The sequence below is a fragment of the Panulirus ornatus genome, chromosome 1, assembly GCF_036320965.1.
Source record: "Panulirus ornatus isolate Po-2019 chromosome 1, ASM3632096v1, whole genome shotgun sequence".
NCBI classification, from domain to species: domain Eukaryota; kingdom Metazoa; phylum Arthropoda; class Malacostraca; order Decapoda; family Palinuridae; genus Panulirus; species Panulirus ornatus.
The window spans coordinates 19,043,493-19,061,346 of NC_092224.1; the positions used below are offsets into that span (position 1 = coordinate 19,043,493).

General features: G+C 44.6%; 2 protein-coding genes across 3 annotated transcripts in view; one reads left to right on the forward strand and one right to left on the reverse strand.

Annotated features, from left to right (window-relative positions):
• Positions 1 to 2,163: 2,163 nt before the first annotated feature.
• The window catches only part of LOC139760265 (galactose mutarotase), a 145,639-nt gene continuing 129,948 nt past the window's right edge, over positions 2,164 to 17,854 (forward strand). Inside the window, exon 1 of the mRNA XM_071683417.1 lies at positions 2,164 to 2,302. The gene's annotated coding sequence lies outside the window, so the exon portion shown is untranslated. The remainder of the gene's footprint in view (positions 2,303 to 17,854) is intronic.
• LOC139760134 (uncharacterized) overlaps positions 4,239 to 17,854 on the reverse strand; it is a 57,958-nt gene continuing 44,342 nt past the window's right edge. The window contains exons 2-5 of one of the 2 annotated variants that reach the window (XM_071683138.1): positions 17,161 to 17,377; positions 9,365 to 9,487; positions 6,996 to 8,183; positions 4,239 to 6,428 (exon numbers count right to left, since the gene is read on the reverse strand). In XM_071683138.1, coding sequence (XP_071539239.1) covers positions 6,384 to 6,428; positions 6,996 to 8,183; positions 9,365 to 9,487; positions 17,161 to 17,364 — 1,560 coding nt within the window. In that variant the 5' untranslated portion in view covers positions 17,365 to 17,377 and the 3' untranslated portion in view covers positions 4,239 to 6,383. Of the gene's footprint in view, positions 6,429 to 6,995; positions 8,184 to 9,364; positions 9,488 to 17,160; positions 17,382 to 17,854 lie in introns of both variants that reach the window. The other variant, XM_071683063.1, reaches the window with a different exon arrangement.

Below are 17,854 nucleotides of genomic sequence, written 5' to 3' on the forward strand. Positions count from 1 at the left end.
GATTCATCAGAGGTCTGGACTATGTATTAGTGTTTCAGATCTAAGGTGCTCACAAAGGAAAGTTACGGAAGAGCTACGATCTAAGGAGCAACGATGTACGTTTCAGGACGGAGGTCAGTTTATTGGTGCTAACTGTAAACAAGCAGCTGGGTCGGTAGAAGGAACCATACACTAATGTCACGTCCTCTCCAGACTACTGTACGGATGGATAATCTTGAGCAACCCTCACGAGGGGTAGAAGAAACAAAACAAAGATAAGTATATGGAAAACATGTTTATCAGTGAAATGTTCCTTTATTGTACGCCATCAGCTGAATCAATCTTTGATAAATTTATCTAAACCAAAAGATTTGACAATATAGGTATTGAATTCCCTGTTATAACTCGATAGAAATCTTAAATGTAACAATTTTTACTGAAACTGCTTAAGAGAAAAGCTGAAGAAGGTCATACCCCCAGTTCTTAGAGCTTCATGATGCCCCTACACCCATGTAACATGAAACCTCTGCCGGATAAGTAGGACATTTCACACGTTGTAGGTGATCAGGCGTCGTGAATATACCCAGCACGACAGACGCACAGTAACTCCATGCAGCAGCGACACAGAACCCAGCCTCCCATCACGTGAGGAGCAGACAGAGAGTCGCGTAAGGAAAGTACTACATACATATGTAGATGGGTGAACTAGAGACAGTAAGCGTCACCTGGAGTCGAATCAACTCGGAATCTATATTAAAGCAGTCCCACATAAATATGAACATGGGGTTAAATACCCCTATGAATGATAAATGGTCTACAATTCATGGTGATGCAGGAAAGCGCTCCGTCTGTCAGCGGGAAGCGAGTGATAAGAGTAATAACGCTTTTGATATTTTTCAAAGCATTTTCTTAATTTATTTCTTTGTAGTAATGTTGATCAATTCATTTACTCTTTATATCTTAATAAGATGAATTAGAGGTCAAACTCTATGTACATTTCTAGTTTTCAGTAAACTGCAATTAAAACTTTCATTTTTGTTTTGTCTCCACCGGGTCTGTTGGAGCCAAGGTTAGCGAAATCGTTCCTTGACTGGAGCATTTTACTCTGTTACAAGCGATCGACACGAGATGGAACGAAAGAACGGAACGAGCTCTTCCTGCTCAAACTGGCTCCATTTTGCGTGTTGTACCGGTGCTCGTCTTATTACCACCGATTTTTCCATGATGGATTTGAAAATGGCAGCGAGTGCTTTCTTCATCATATCTTCCCTAGCTAAAAGAAGAGGAACACGAAGAGAATGTGATTAAGGCGAGTATTTTCTGAACGTTAAAATGTTATTGTGGAATGACTTATTCATTTTGGAAAATTGTCCAACTGAATTGGAGGAAAAAAAAAGAGGCATTATAATCGACATTATTTCTTGGCTGGAGGCTGTTGGGTGAGAGGTGTAGGCTGTGTATTGTGGTTGGTGGGCCGCCTGTGTGGTGCCAACACAACTATCACTAATTCAGTGGGCGTAGCATAAGGCAGTCTGTGTCACCACCTGCTACAATGTTAAGTTTGTCTGATTGCAAGAAAAACAGAGGAACCAAAAAGAACTGTACAAAAATTAAAAGGATCACTGTGTAACGATCGTTGGATGGTCGTTATGTTAGTAGTGTCTTCGTTTGCCATTTAATTATATAATAAACGTATTATTAGTATTGATTTTTATTATGAATATATACGTAAGAGTGGCAGTAATTGTTACTAATCTCATTTTTATAATACAAATACTTGCTTACCAAATCCTGCTGTTTGTCGGATGTCTTACATCCTTCTTCCAGGTTTCGCCATAGGTTTTATCGTTTTCACGCATTACAGTGTAATCTTAATTAAGGTCATACTAAGAACAGGTGATAGTAGACCTGGTAAATAGACCTTGTTTGACACTTTTATATTTACAATTACTCCAGTCATTGGCGATACAGGCGACAGTAATTGCTTGGTTATGGTGAACCTTTACTTCCTCGCCTCACCGGTAGAGGGAACCACAATCAGTGGTATATCTCTTTGGTGATAGTTTGTGCCATACTTTACACCGGGACGACGAATATTTGTGTATGGACCTAAGACGACGACGCAGCGTTCACTGTTGTTCATGTCTCACGAACCAGATAGTCAGTCGCTTTCCTTTGGTGTGCGGGAATATGTACAGGAGCTCCTGGTGTGTGAGGCGGAATTTAGGATGTAGCTGAGAACGTCCATAGCCTGTTTACGTCCCAGGAGAGATCCAACCCTGCTACACACATGAAGCTGCTGATGAATGAGCGCTCTTAACTGGTAAGGAAGGAACCCATGTATTCCATTAGTTCTTTAGTTTTCCGGATATTGCAAGTAATGATTTCCTCTTTGATCTACGTCTAGTAGCGTTGTTTTGATATTTTCTTTTAATTTGAACAGATCGTTTTCCACTGTTCATTGATCTAAGGAGCCATTATTCTCCTTATGATTAAGCTTTGCTTTTATTATTACCTGACGGTTGTGTTGACCCACTACGGCTGTTGTTCGTTCATGCTCATAATAACAGAATTATCGAAATGTGAAGATTGTTTCTCTTAATGCTCACGTTGCCATTTTTACCACATTTAGAGTGGCTTTATCTTTTACTTTTTCTTTGTTTTATGGACTTAGTGTAGAGAGGTGATGAGGGTATCTGTGTAGCAGCATCAGTTAACGTGTAGACTACCATTGCTTCTGGGTCTAATTAGTATAATTAGGGAGTTACCAATACCAGGAAAATATGGTATTATTACCATTTCGGACATCCAACGAATGTTTGGTTTGGTTGAATTATTTCCAATGGTTTTAGATGTCTTTTGAACGGTTCTGACCTTCAGTTCTATCGTAAACAGGTAGATATCAGAAACCAATTTTACCAAAAAGTCTTTGTATGCCAGTTATTGGTTTCTACCGTACTGACGATTTTGCTGTTGTGAGCTGTCACTATATGAGGGTTGCGTTGAGCTTCTGACACCAGCAGTGGGTGCAGCAAGGACCTGGTGTTCCTCGCTCCTCTCTTGGCTGGCTACACAGGCCGTCCTGTCTCGCCTTCCCATGAATACATCACCGCCATAAATTTAATCGATTCCTTGAGTATCACGTCTTTATATCACGAGTAAGTTATCCATGAATACGTTAATAACCCATGGGGACGATAATTACCCATATGATTGTTCATGAGTACGATAACCCATTTGTTCGATAGTACTCCATGAATGCGATAGTATCTGAGTACAAAGACAGATCCTACAGAAGGCGTTATGCCATCATGTTTAAGGGGTCAGTCGTAACATTCAAGGGATTGAGTCGAAATAGTCAAGTCGTAGTGCTCAAGGGGTCAAGTCGTAGTATTCTAAGGGGATAAGTCGTAGTTCTCATGGGATTACGTCGTGGTAGTGAGAAGGTTAGGCCGTCGTCTTCCAAGAGTTAACGACCTTAAACTTGGCTTAAGGACTTGTATGGCACACTGGTCAAGGTGACGACAGAGCTACAACTTACCGGTCTGATTCTTAGATGAGCAGCCACTGCCGGCGTGGACAAATGTGTAATCCAAAGTAACTAGGTATTTACAATAGGTACCATGATGTGAGAGAGACTGTATAGGTACCAACATGTGAGGATAACTCTGGATATACCATGATGTTAGGATGACTTTGGAGGTACCGTGATGCGAGGTTGACTGTAGAGATACCTCTGTGTGAGGGTAACAGTGGATGTACCATTATGTAAAAGGTGGCTCTGGATGTCCGATTATGTGAGGGTAATCGTGGAGGTACCATTACGTGAGGGCGACTGTGGATGTAGCATTAGTAGAGGATGACCTTGGACGTACCATGGTGAGAGGGGTGACTGCAGTTACCACGATATTGGGGTGACTAGAGGTATCACGATGTGAGGGTGATGCGGAGGTACCATTATGCGAGGGTGGCAGTGGAGGTACCACGATGTGAGGGTGACTGACTGTGGAGGTATCACGATGTAAGGGTGTGCAGTTGTTATGATCTGACAACAACTTACCGTGGGGAAAGGGTGGTGTGACGGTATTATGACGTGGCTCTGAATTTGTTGGTGCCGTAAGGGAAGTAGACATTGAGAAACATCTCTATAATGATGTTTTGGTAATCGTCAAATTGTTGCCATCACATCTATTGATAGTGTTTGATTATTACTTCCGTCTGATTTCCCCGTGATACCATAAGGTAAGCGAAACTATCAGTTCCAGTATAAGACTTTATTGCAAGTGAAAAATATAAGAGAAGGGTAAGGAGGTACAAAAGAGAGGACTCAGTGCCTCCTGACCAGTGGTGGGCAGGAACCGAGTGGAAATATCTCGTTACTCTACTGATCGACATTATTCTCAGTTACTTCAATTCAAATATTTTGGATGTGAACTACTTTTACTTTAAGACTTTCTTATTGTAAACATGTGTTCAGTTCGTTAGCCAATTTTACGTGACAACAGTAACGAATAAACGCATATTTTCTTCGAAAATACAGTTTGAAAATACAGTATAATTTGTCCAAGTTTAAAGAACTTAAGGAGAAGTAACAATGGAAATAATTTACTTCAGTAGAGTAACGAAGTGTAATTTCTTCAATCACTGGTAGTGTGGTACGGACGCCCCTCGTAAGGCGTTGTAACAACTCTTGTGCTGCCTACCTAACTTTACTACAGTATACATGAGCCATTATAATGTTCTGCTGGTAAGTACACATCTCACGTGTTGCACTAAACATCCCCCACACAGGGGGGTATGTTTATACTGGTTTGGGTAATACATGTAAAGAACCACTTAATGACAGGTTACATTCAGTCAACACAGCCAGGGATATCTGTATAACAGTTAGCACGAAGATAAGTCCTGGCACATCTGAGTTTTGTCTACACTAGACTTGGACGTAATGAGCAGGGCAGAACCTGTCCACCAAGAGGACCCCACGAAAACCATCTTTGTTGCATCGTATTGGAACATCCATTTGCCGGCCTCGCCTAAACCGCGAAAAAGTAGCCTGCTTAATTACCCTTCCTGAGACTCATATTGGCCAGTAATAAGAGAATAAAGAACTATTACATTCGTCACTACTCACATTTACATCAAGTTACCATAGACCCCACACTTGTTCTTACGCTGTAGACGTTGTTAGAACTGGATATGTTACCCTTGGCTTCACCATCACCAAAAGTTTGCAGAACCGTGTTAGTTGCCACTCATTTTCTGGACGTTGAGGGGAACTATGATCTTTCTTTATTGTCAGTTTTTTCAGCATCAGCAGGATTATATATATATATATATATATATATATATATATATATATATATATATATATATATATATATATATAATCTTTCTAGATTTACTATTGTTTTACACTCGATTTCCTTTAAGAAAATTTGTTTTAAGAAAGACTCAAAGAAACATTTATTGTCGTTACTCACAGCGCCATTTTCGATTGCTTCTGAAGGTGTTTATACATGGATCTTGATAATCACATACAATTAATTTTGATAATACTGTCCTTTGGATAATACTTTACTAAAGTACATAGCGTCAAGTACTGAACACTTGCATATCTTACGTCGACCACTGAACACATTGTCTTGTATACCTCGCGTCGAATACTGAACACTTCGTCTTGTATACCTTGCGTCGAGTACTGAACACTTCGTCTTATATACCTTACGTCGACTTTATGTAGACCAGACTCAGTGCAGCCACGAACACTACTGTCTTTGCAAGTCTTACAGTTGACTCACCATAGTATATCTTATCACCTCGGACCCCTCCCCCCCTCAAAAGGCCCCTGGGGCTAGTTAAACCCTAGGAACCCTTTATCAAGGGGACTACTTCTGTAGCTTCATATAGCTGAGCTATACTCATTACCAGGGAGAGGATGGACTACTTTGAAGTAAGTTGTTTAACGAGACTTTACTCTTGTGTCGTCATCTGACTGTGATACAGCTTCGTAGAACGTCATATATATATATATATATATATATATATATATATATATATATATATATATATATATATATATATATATATATATAAAACGCGTGCCTGTGAGCGTCACAAGAGCCAGTCTGTCCCCCACACACTTCAGGTCGTCTGACCACTAGCAAGTGAAGTCGTTTGTTGTCGTCGACCCCTTCTGTTGGTCGTTACACGTGGTCTGGCTACCGCACGTGACGCGGGTCTCACGTGACGTTGTGTGGGACGTGTTGGGATGTTTCTCGTCGTTAGGCTGCATCACGTGATGCATCAAACGTCTTCGTAGCATGACGCGTTCTGGTTGACACGTGACCTGGCTACATCACGTGACCTGGGTGAAACACTTGGCCGCGTCACGTGATTCTGAACATTTACCAGTTGTCCAGGAAGTCGAACCCTGTCTTTGGAATGTTGCTCTGGAACAGAAAATTGTGTCGCGTCAGCGGGTGAAAAGCTTCAATACACATAATATTACATTTGTTTTTACATTTCATGGAATTCGTGTGTATTCACGAATCTCGGGATGGCATAATACTGTTGTAAGTCTTTACTGAGCCTTTACGAATGCGAGCAGGAAGACACGTTTTCTTTGCAAGTGTAATTTGTTTAATGAGTCACCAAACTGTGGGTATTATGTGTGAAGCTGGACAGACTGAAAATGTAACATCATTGAAATTCTTGGACATTGCTATGAGGTGCATTTGTGTGTAGCTGAGGGGTAATTATTTAATCTTACCTGATCACTGTTATAAGATGCGTGTGTGTGTGTGTGTGTATATATATGTATGTATGTATGTGTGTTTGTTTGTGTGTGTGTGTGTGTGTGTGTGTGTGTGTGTGTGTGTGTCTAGCTGAGAGGGTATAGAGGGTGTGTATTGCTGAAGGATATTTATTATTCATACTTGGAGACATTTATGAGATGTGTATAGCTGAGGTGTGTGTGTGTGTGTGTGTGTGTAGCTGAGGGGTATGTGTCACCTTACCTCTGACTTTGTGGATAAGATTGAGGTGTACATTTCCTCAGACTCATCCTCGGACTGCAGGGCTTGTCGCTCATGAAGCAGAGGTTGTTCCTCCCGTGGGGTGTCCACGGCGTCTGTATTAGAGTCAGGTTCAGACATAAGGCTGGGGGCGTCGTGATGCCTGGCGAGGGGTGCTGGGGACGGCTGGGGAGGTGCCGGGAGGGGTACGGTCGTGCTGACAGTCCTGGTTGCGTCGGTGATGGTTGGTGTGGGCAGGGGGGTGGGGAGGTCGGCAGGCAGAGGGATACACTGGGTTGTGCCTACCTGTGGACGGTCCTCCACGTGTGTAGCTGTGTGGGTAGTGGCTTTGGGGTCAGAGGTTATCAAGGACACATGAACATGCATTGGTGTGTGGCTGACGGTTGGCGGCCGAGTAGATGTAGAGGCGCTCTGGTCCGCCGCTGGGGAGTGTGTATCCCTCGCGGGGCGGGCGGCGGTGTAGGGTGTGTCGTCGTCGTCATCAGGGAGGGAACACACATAGCCCACCATGGCGGGGTCAGGAGAGAGCCCCGACAGCGAGCGGGTGCCCTCCTCAGCCCTTCCGTCCCCTGGAGTGCGGCAGGTTCTGGGTGTGCTACGCGGACGCTCATCCACCTGGCTTTTGAGATGTTGTGGCTCTTGAGTGTGGGCGGGCGGCAGGTCGGGCACACCTGCCTCGTGCTGACGGTTGTGGGAGAGGAGCGATGTCTGGCCCAGGCTGGCCCTCAGCGGCAGGCAGGTGGCTGTCAGGGCTGCTACCGCCCCCCGGATCCTGGCCAGCAGCCCTGTACCCTCGCCCTCCTCACCCTTGCCTCGCACCAGCATGTACTTCGAGCAGGCTGGTGAGCGTTTAGACCGTGAATTTAGATCTGTAGGGAGGGTGGCGGAGCGTGGGGCGGCAACTACTACAGAGGGAGGGTCTGGAGGGTCGTCTGGAGGGTCGTAGTGCCAGCGGAAGCGTGGAGGTCGAGGGAGGGAGAGCGGCCGTGCCGTGTACACGGCCCGTCCGCCCGGGATCACTCGACCTTCACCCTCGACGCTGGTGGGCGGGGCCTCTACCGGAGTGCTCGGGTGGGAGGGTGTGGCCGGGGGCGTGTCTAGGGTCAAGTCCATTTGGGAACGTGTGTGCCACGAGAAGGGTGCCGAGTGCTCGTCCCGCCAGCTGCACGACTGTCAAAGAAGAAGGCTTTAGTGAGCTTAACTCTAATTTGATGCTTAATGTAATTAGGAGAAACTTTAGTCGAGTTTTAATCCCATTAAGAGCAGCCGACCAGGTCACTAGGGCGTCTGTGAAAGACTCGTATAAGCTCTTCACCCCCACAATTTTTAGATCTTATAAAGAATTAAATCTACATTTGCTTAATTTGTACCACTCTGCCGTATCTCACAGCCGCACCCACTCGCATAAACCAATAAGTCCAGGACATAATGCTTTAAGAGTCTGTTAAAATCTCATTTAAAAGAAAAATCAAAAATTTTATTATGGACAGATTCATCCCACCGTGCCGCAAAAATTGCCCCCCACTGCTTTACTGAATCGGTAAAAATTTATTGTTTATATTGAGAACAAATACATATAGTTCTAAAAAGAATACAATCATTGAAAAGGATCAAAGATTCGGTGACAGTATGAATGGCTGATGAGATTCAGTCCGAGTAAGTAAAAAGTAATGAGGCTGGGGGGAGAGTGGAAGAAGGCCATGACATGGTTTTTACATGGCAGGAAATAAACTACTGGAATCTGTGTGTGAAATAGACTTGGTGGTCAACATTTTGCCAAATCTGTCATGGGACCTGCACATCGGTAGCATTGTGAGAGGCAAAATATATATGAGTGTATATACGCGTCTCTCTGTATACCTGTAAAGTCCCAAACCGTAGCTCCCTATCCGCATCCAGGCACCAAAGACGCTTCACATGTCCTGGTTCAGACTGATGAAAGCACGTCGACCCCATTATACCACATTGTTCCAAATCACACTATCCCGTGCGCGCCTTTCACCCCAATCGCTCAAAATCTTTTTCCCTCCATCCTCCCATTTCCAATTTGCTCTCCCCGTTCTCCTTGTTCTCTCCACTTCTGACACATAAATCCTCATTGTCAACCTTTCCTCACTCACTTTCCCCATATGTCCACACCATACCAGCACATACTCTTCTGCTTTCTCAGCCACACTCTTTATTACCACACGTCTCTCTTACCCTTTCATCACTTACTCGATCAAACCACCTCACGCCCTGGCTCCCTCCCTCTCCCTGCATAGTACTCACAAAGCCCCTGGCTCCTTCCCTCTCCCAACATAGTACTCACAAAACCCCTGGCTCCCTCCCTCTCCCTGCATAGTACTCACAAAGCCCCTGGCTGTCAGGTTCTCGTCACACACGACCTTCTGGCCCGTGGGCAGCTTCAGCTTGGGGAAGTACTCACACTCGGGGCCAGCCTCACCCCACACCTCGTACCGTCGTACCGTCGCCTGCCATCAAGAGATGAGTAACGTTAATAATGACAATAATTTTCATCATACTAATATGTATATCTACAAATATTGATGTACACGACTTCAGTAACAATAGTGATTTGAACATATTTAATGATGAAATGATAATTTATGATCACTATATGTCAACTCAGTACTGAAGGTATGACAGTGTGTCAATTCGGTACTGAAGGTATGATAATGTGTCAGCTCAGTGCTGTAGGTATGATAACAATGTGTCAATTCAGTACTGAAGGTATGATAATAGTTTCAACTCAGTACTGAAGGGATGATAGCTGTGTCAACTCAGTACTGGAGGTATGACAACTGTCAACTCATTACTGAACGTGTGATAATGTGTCAACTCAGTACTGAAGGTATGATCAGAATATGTCAACTCAGTACTGAAGGTATGATAACTGTGTCAACTCAGTACTGAAGGTATGATAACAATGTGTCAACTCGGTACTGAAGGTATGATAACTGTGTCAACTCAGTACTGAAGGTATGATAACAATGTGTCAACTCGGTACTGAAGGTATGATAACTGTGTCAAATCAGTAATGAAGGTATGATAACAATGTGTCAACTCAGTACTGAAGGTATGATAACTGTGTCAACTCATTACTGAAGGTATGATAACAATGTGTCACCTCGGTACTGAAGGTATGATAACAATGTGTCACCTCGGTACTGAAGGTATGATAACAATGTGTCAACTCGATGCTGACGGTATGGGTGTAAACAGCTTGTCAACTTCAGTTAGAGGATGTTATGCAGCCAATTAGTATCCTAATGAATGTGACTTTCCCCATCAGTCAAATGGATGAAACATAATGCAAGTGAGACACAACAATGGAATCTGATATCATGTTTAGGTTTTCTAGACGACCTTTGGTAACGTACCATATGTCAGGCTGCTGTGTAGAATAGAAGTGGTAGTATATGTAGCCGGATAACAGACTGGCTACAGAACAGAAGAAAACAAGTATGATTATGAAGAGGCATGCCCATTTTATTTAGCGTAATTAATAACTATTCCAAGAGCTTGGTCCAATATACATAGTAGTCCAAACAATATTATATGGATGCGAGGCATGGGCTATAGATTAGGCTGTGCTGCGGAAATGTTTGAGGACAATATGTGGTGTGAGGTGGTTTGATCGAGCAAGTAATGAAAGGGTAAGAGAGATGTGTGGAAATATAAAGGAGTTTAGTTGAGAGGGCAGAAGGTGTGCTGTAATGGCTTGGACATATGGAAAGGTTTGTCATAGAGGATATGTGTCAGAAGTGCATGGAACAAGGAGAACGGGGAGACCAAATTGGAGATGAAAGGATGGTGTAAAAGATTTTGAGTGATAGGGGCCTAAACATGCAGGAGGGTGAAAGGCGTGCACGGAATAGAGTGAATTGGAACGCTGTGGTATGCTGTCAGTGGACTGAACCAGGGAAAGTGAAGCTTCCTGAGTAAACCATGGAAAGGTCTGTTCCTTATGAAGCTCCTACAGCACTCAGGAAGTTGGCCTTGTCCACCGGTGGGGACCAAGGGTCATAAAGCGTAGTGATGTGTGTGTGTGCCTCTATGTGCAGAGAGTGCTGGGTAATTAATAAGTGCTCAGGGTCTTCTTTATGGTAGTTGCATCGTAGGCATGAAGTCTTAGGATATATTGAAACGGTGTTGGCATAAACAGATATACATTATATATGTAGTTATAATTATGTAATTCAGTTACTTTTGCCCACCTTGCCTTCATTCAGTGGTATTTTACAGGTACTCCACTAGTCCTCGCGCTCCTTATTTTGATCCATACATACACTGAAAATCCTCACTAATCAATTGTCAACACAGTCACCACCTTTCTTAAGAAATCAACTGAAATCCCATCCACTCTTACCGCTATGCCTCATTTTATCATACACAGGGCTGTCATCACCTCTTCGCTTTTCATTGAACCAGTTGTAATGACACTCTCCCTTCGTATACCTCCATGTAAAAAAGAGAAAAACCGCTCATCTATCACATTCAACAGTCCTTCGAAATACTCATTCCATCACTTCCATGTTTGCTTCCTTCATCGATACTTTCCTAAAACATCGCATTCTCTCTAAGGTTTACTGATTCTCGGTCATCCCAGCTATTAGTTATCCTCCTTTTCAGGCCCTGCTTCCTCGTCACCTCCTACCGCTTTCTCCATGCAGGAGGTTTAGGCGTGGGATAGAGCGAATTGGAGCGGTGTGGTATAAAGGGGGCCACGTGATCTCATTGGTCTGAAGCAGGGCATATGAAGCGGTCAGGGAAAACCATGGGAAGGTCTGTTGAGGCTTGGCTGTGGGTACGGGGGCTGTGATTTCGGTGCATTATACAAAATAGCTCGGGTACTGGATGTTAGCATGGGGGCCCCTGTTCTCTTGTCTACCTGTGGGAAACGACGAACGACGACTCTACACCCAATTTATAACCTGTGGTCTCGATGGACGTGGCCATCTTCATAAGGAGCCTCTTATGGATAGAAGGAAGTTCTGAGGCAGTAAGCATCAGAGGTGCAATTAAGTTCATGGGTGAGGCAATAATTAGCTGTCTTTCCACACCTTGCTTAAGGAAGAAGCACAAAGAGTTGATAGAGAAAGTTCAGAGGTGCAACAAAGTTGGTATCAAAATGTATAGTACATATTCTGATACCATTTTTGTTGTTCTCCATCCCTGATCAGACTTTCTTTGTCAGCTCAATGTGCCACTTAGGTATGGTGACTAAACATGAAAAGCATGTTCTAGTTCGGGCCTTCACCAAGATGCAGAATGCTCGCTAAATATTTCATTATCTATGAACTTCGATGCAGTTCTAATATTTCCAAGCAGACGATCGGTCTTCTTAACTATATAGACCCTGAAGGTGGGACACTGGCGACAGGCCAGGGGCGAGTCTTGTCATACGAACCCCTGGTAGTTTTCGCTGACTCGTCATTACTTCACATTTACTCGGGTTGAACGTCACAGACCGTGTTTGTGTGTGTTTAATCAGTGACCTATTTATACTGTACAGGGAGAGAGTTTTACACTCGTGGGGACCCGTCTCTTAATCTTGTATATATGTATGTTGTCTTTACTCTAATGCACACACACACACACACACACACGCTTAAGCCAGGTGACCATTTATTCACTAGACCCCAAGGGAGGAGGAACAGCTGGGATTGCCTGTGGTTGACTGCCCAATACAGGCGGGCCCGGGCCCGTGCGTGAATCACGGCCAGCGTGAGTGTGTGCGTGTGTGTGTGTGACATCAAAATTCCTTATGTACTCTAGGGAGGGAGTCTACGTCCATACCAGAACGGAGCATAGACACTCAGTATGAGATATACTTGAATAACGGTGACCATTCTGTTATGTTACAGACGAAGTCTCACTGTGAATCAAAATCATCTAAAAATAATACAGAAAATGTATGCATTTCATATTTTTGTGATCTGGCTTCATTTTTTTCCTTTTCTTGCGGTGGTTCCACAGACTGAGGGCTCTTAACATGTCATTGATTTCTAGTGGGGAAAAATCAGCATAATTTTGTTTTCTGACTCTGAATGTTCGGTTTTAAGGGAGGGTATTTTTATATAAACAAATACAACTTGTCAAAAAAGAAACTATGAAAATGAATGTATCTCCAAACATCATATCTATAAGAAAAGATATTGTAATAATTAGATTTTCTTGACTTTAATATACCCAGGTGGCAGGAGACTCCTTGTAAAGTCATAACGCAACCGTCCGAACACGGCCTAAACCGGCCGATCTCGTGTGACGTCAACAGACTCGTGTAACCAGTTCTATTAATACCAATAATTCCTTAGAAAATCATGCTGATGTGGACGTGTGTTGAATATTTTTTCCTAATATGGGGAATGAGACTACATTCATGAGGGACATCTTGATTACACGTTCCTGCATAACTATGAAAATTACGAAGCCATCTTGAGTACACACAGTACTCGCTATTCATTTAATTATATGGCTGTCCATAACCATGTTACTCAGTATTTCCTTCCGTCCTTTTTGACAAGTATTTTGCCTACCTTCTTGTACCTGGTCGATACTTTCCTCTAAATGGTCAGATCTAGCGTCCTGCCACCGTACCCAGTGGTCGATCGGTCGTGTTCAAGCGGCCGAAAGAAGTTATGTTGCGTCTCTACTTAGTATGGACAGACGCAGAGTCGCGCTCTGATTTTCCTTCAGCAATGATATGCAAATTATAGTTATCGACAGGTTTTGATTTCTAGTCTGGGCTGGGACAGTACACATACACAGGCAGGAGGTTGTAACATACAGTAACGACAGTAGCAGCCCTATGTATGAGAGTGAGTGTTGCGGTGATAGCAGGGTGACCATGTTACATCCTCGAGTTTTGTAACGTATAAGAAAGCACTGGCGAGATTTCTGGTTCATGTACAGAAGACAACGTGTAACGGCTAACTACAGTGTAGATACAGTGTATGACGTTGTAGAGAAAGACATTACTAAGTTCCTTGTTCATTTACAGCAGACAGCTGGGCTTTTAACGGCATATCTAAGTTGCTTGTGTATATACCACAAGACACTTGAAATCTGTCTAATCCCAGAAGGTCCTTTGCAGTGCTTATTGAAGAGATGATTATTATGTGGACGGTGTTTGATTTAGAACCGAGGGCGAAATTTTGATCTTCCTTGGAGGTCTGTGGATAGGGAGCTGTGGGTGGATTTTGGGTGGCGCGCTAATGCCACGGACGACAAACAAGACAAAAAAAAAAAAAATGTAAAATGTCTGGTTATTTCGGTCGTTATGTCATTGCGTATGCAGAGTAGTTGAATTATTTAATCTCTGTGTATATGAATTATAAAATTTTAACGTGAGGTAAAGTATTAACAGAAAAAAAAATAGAAAAAAAGAGGAATTACTGATGACAATAAATATGCCGGTCGTGTAAATGCCATAATTGGACAGCTAGATATTATCATTCCTCGTCAGTGATTAACTGATTGATGACCATCGTGAGTTGTCCTTTGTTGATGAATCCAGAAAACGTTATTGCCTTCTATGAATGAATCCTGTCGAACGTGTAAGGCCAAAATGTACAAAGCTGTGATGGCTTTTTTTTTTTTTTCTTTTACGAATGGAAATCCCGCCATTGAGAGGATTTGGAGCTAAACTGATAGGTGTTAGTGACGTCTTCTTTTTGGATAGTAATAATTAGTGAAGAATTATGAGTTCTTTATTTAAGTCCACGATAGTGGGAGTGTTGGTCCGTAGGGCAACAATACTTCAGAACGACAACACATCATCCAAGTAAATCTTGAGGAGTCGACGTCCTAGGGGGACGGCCGGTGTAGGAGCGGAGGCGACACTTTGGTGTGAGGGTCATGATATTAAAGACGCACCAGGCACAACTCAGAGTTCACTGACCGGAGTGATGCGTACGTCGATGGCCAGCCGTCATAAACTCAGGGTCAGACCTGTCAAAGTACTACATCTTGTCCTTCTACGTGCAACCCAAGCATGGCTGTGGACTTTAAGTAATTTCAGGACTGGCGCCATTTATATATGCGTCGAGTATGATCCTCGTGTGGTGCCATTTTTATAGGCGTCGAATATGATCCTCGTGGAAAGATACGTACCCGCTGGTGTCTTGTTTGCTGGCTTAGGCCCTCAGTGCTCAACTTTCGGGCAGAGTGACACCATCGTAAGGTTTGGGAGAGGATTGGCATCGTGCTCTGTTCTGAGAGACCGTGCGTCAGTGTGTCTTCTTTGCTGAAGTTACCTTCGATTAAAGGGGACAGCACGCAGCAAGAAAAGCCTGTTGTATATGTAATGCAGATCCTTGTGTTCTTTGTTCTTTCTTCGTCACCACTTGTTTCCATGGCTATACACTCGAACAACTTTTTGCACCTATTGAAACCTTTATACAGGCAACAGCTGTTTGTTATATGCGAGGAATTCTTGGGTTAGTGTCTACAACAGGGATTGTGGGTGTGTGGTACGGGGAGCCAGATGATGAAGTGGACCAACATGGACCAATGTTTGAGTGATAAAAGTGTTCTCAATTGAATACTGAAATTGGGAAGCATCATTGCGCCATAAGAGAAAAACACGAAAACCTAGAGAGCTGAAGATATAATTATGAGTAAAACGATTTGAGTTTCATGCATATCAAAATTACATTATGAACTGTGATCATGGGAGAAAAGGTTCATGCTATGCATTAGAAATGAATGATAGAGTAATGGAATACCAAATGAATAGTTATTTATTGAGAGGCAAGTAACAATAGCGACTCGGCCTCTGCACGAAAATTGTTATAACTTTTACCCAAACATATGTGATGAAAGTAATATCCACCTTTGATTCAGATGGTCGAAGGGCGAGAACTGCAAATATCTAGGTGAAGGTTGATGGAGATAAAGTAATTACAGAAGATTCCAGAGGCGGGTTAAGTGATGCGCTGAAAAGCCTGGATGAATTTGGTGTCCATAAAGATTGAAAGAAAACAATAAACGGCTTCCTGGGTGCATTAGGCAAGGAGAAGCGCCAGCAGTGATGACGATAGACTGAGAGATGTGCAGATGACGAGCCTGGCTGGTTGCTGGGTCAGAGGAGGAGCCTAGCTGGTTGCTGGATCGGAGAAGCCTGGCTGGTTGCTGGATCAGAGGAGAAGCCTGGCTGGTTGTTTGGTCAGAGGAGGAGCCTTGCTGGTTGTTGGGTGAAAGAAGCCTGGCTGGTTGCTGGGTCAGAGAAGGAACCTGGCTGGTTGCTAGGTGAGAGGAGGAGCCTGATTGGTTGCTGGGTGAGAGGAGTAGTCTGAATGGTTGCTGGGTGAGAGGAGGAGCCTGACTGGTTGCTGGGTGAGAGGAGTAGTCTGAATGGTTGCTGGGTGAGAGGAGGAGCTTGGCTGGTTGCTGGGTCAGAGGAGGAGTCTGAAAGGTTGCCAAGTCAGAGGAGGAGCCTGGCTGGTTGCCAGGTCAGAGGAGGAGCCTGGCTGGTTGCCAGGTCAGAGGAGGAGCCTGGATGGTTGCTGGGTCAGATAATGAACCTGTATGGGTGCCAGGTCAGAAGAGGAGCCCGGCTGGGTGCTGGGTCAGAGGAGGAGAGTCAATGGTTACCAGCTCAGAAGAGGAGCCTGGCTGGTTGCTAGGTTAGAAGAGGAGCTTGGCTGGTTGCTGGGTGAGAGGAGGAGCCTGGTTGGTTGCCAGGTCATAGAAGGAGTCTGAATGGTTGCCACGGTCAGAGGAGGAACCTGGCTGGTTGCTGGGTCAGAGGAAGAGTCTGAATGGTTTTCAGGTCAGAGGAGGAGCCTGGCTGGTTGCTGGGTCGGGTGAAGATCCTTGATGGTGGTTGCTGGATCAGAGGAGGAGTCTCAGTGGCTGCCAGGTCAGAAGAGGAACCTGGCTGGTTGCCAGGTTAGAGGAGGAGCCTGGCTGGTTGCTGGGTGAGAGGAGGAGCCTGGCTGTGTGCTGGGTGAGAGGAGGAGCGTGGCTTGTTGCTGGGTGAAAGGAGGAGCCTGGCTGGTTGCTGGGTGAGAGGAGGAGCCTGGTTGCTGGGTGAGAGGAAGACCTGGTTACATTATCTGCAGCATCACATGTTGTGACGCAGGTCAGAAGACCCAGATGGGAACAGGATTGACGGGTACGACCCTCCCCAGGTGCCCACCTCATCCACGATGGCTTGGTCGATGACGCGACACTGCTGCTGGTACGAAAGCCGGTGCCACCCATCGCCCCAGGCCTCCCGCACGGCCGTCATGTCGTCCAGCATGCGACGACATAACGGCGACACCCCACGGAAGTATTCCTCCGGCGGGGACACGTCGGCGGTGGAGAGGACCTGTCCGCGGTGGCTGGAGGCGGCGGGCATCGCTGTCGTCGGCCTGGCTGAGGAGAACAGTGGGGGTTAGCGGCTTCACCGGTGAGGCAGTCAGCCCAACCTGGTGCTTTCAACGTGTATAGACGAAGGAATATTATTATTAGTAGTAGTAGACTTAGTATTATTACTATCCCTGGGTAGGGGAGAAAGAATTCTATCTCTGTATTCCCTGCGTGTCGTAAAATGCAACTAAAGTGGGCGGAATGGGGGGGGGGGGGGGCTCGAAACCATCCCCTTCTTGTATTTCAATCTCTGAAAGAGGAAACAGGAGTCGAGCGAGGAGTGCTCATCCTCCGCGAATTGGGGCGTCTCAATACGTGTGGATGTATCCAAGATGAGAAGAGAGGAGAGATAGGTAGTATGTTTGAGGAAAGAAACCTGGGTGTTCTGGCTCTGAGTGCAACGAAGCTCAAGGGTAAAGGGGAAGAATGGTTTGGAAACGTCTTAGGAGTAAAGTCAGGGATTGATGAGAGGGCAAGAG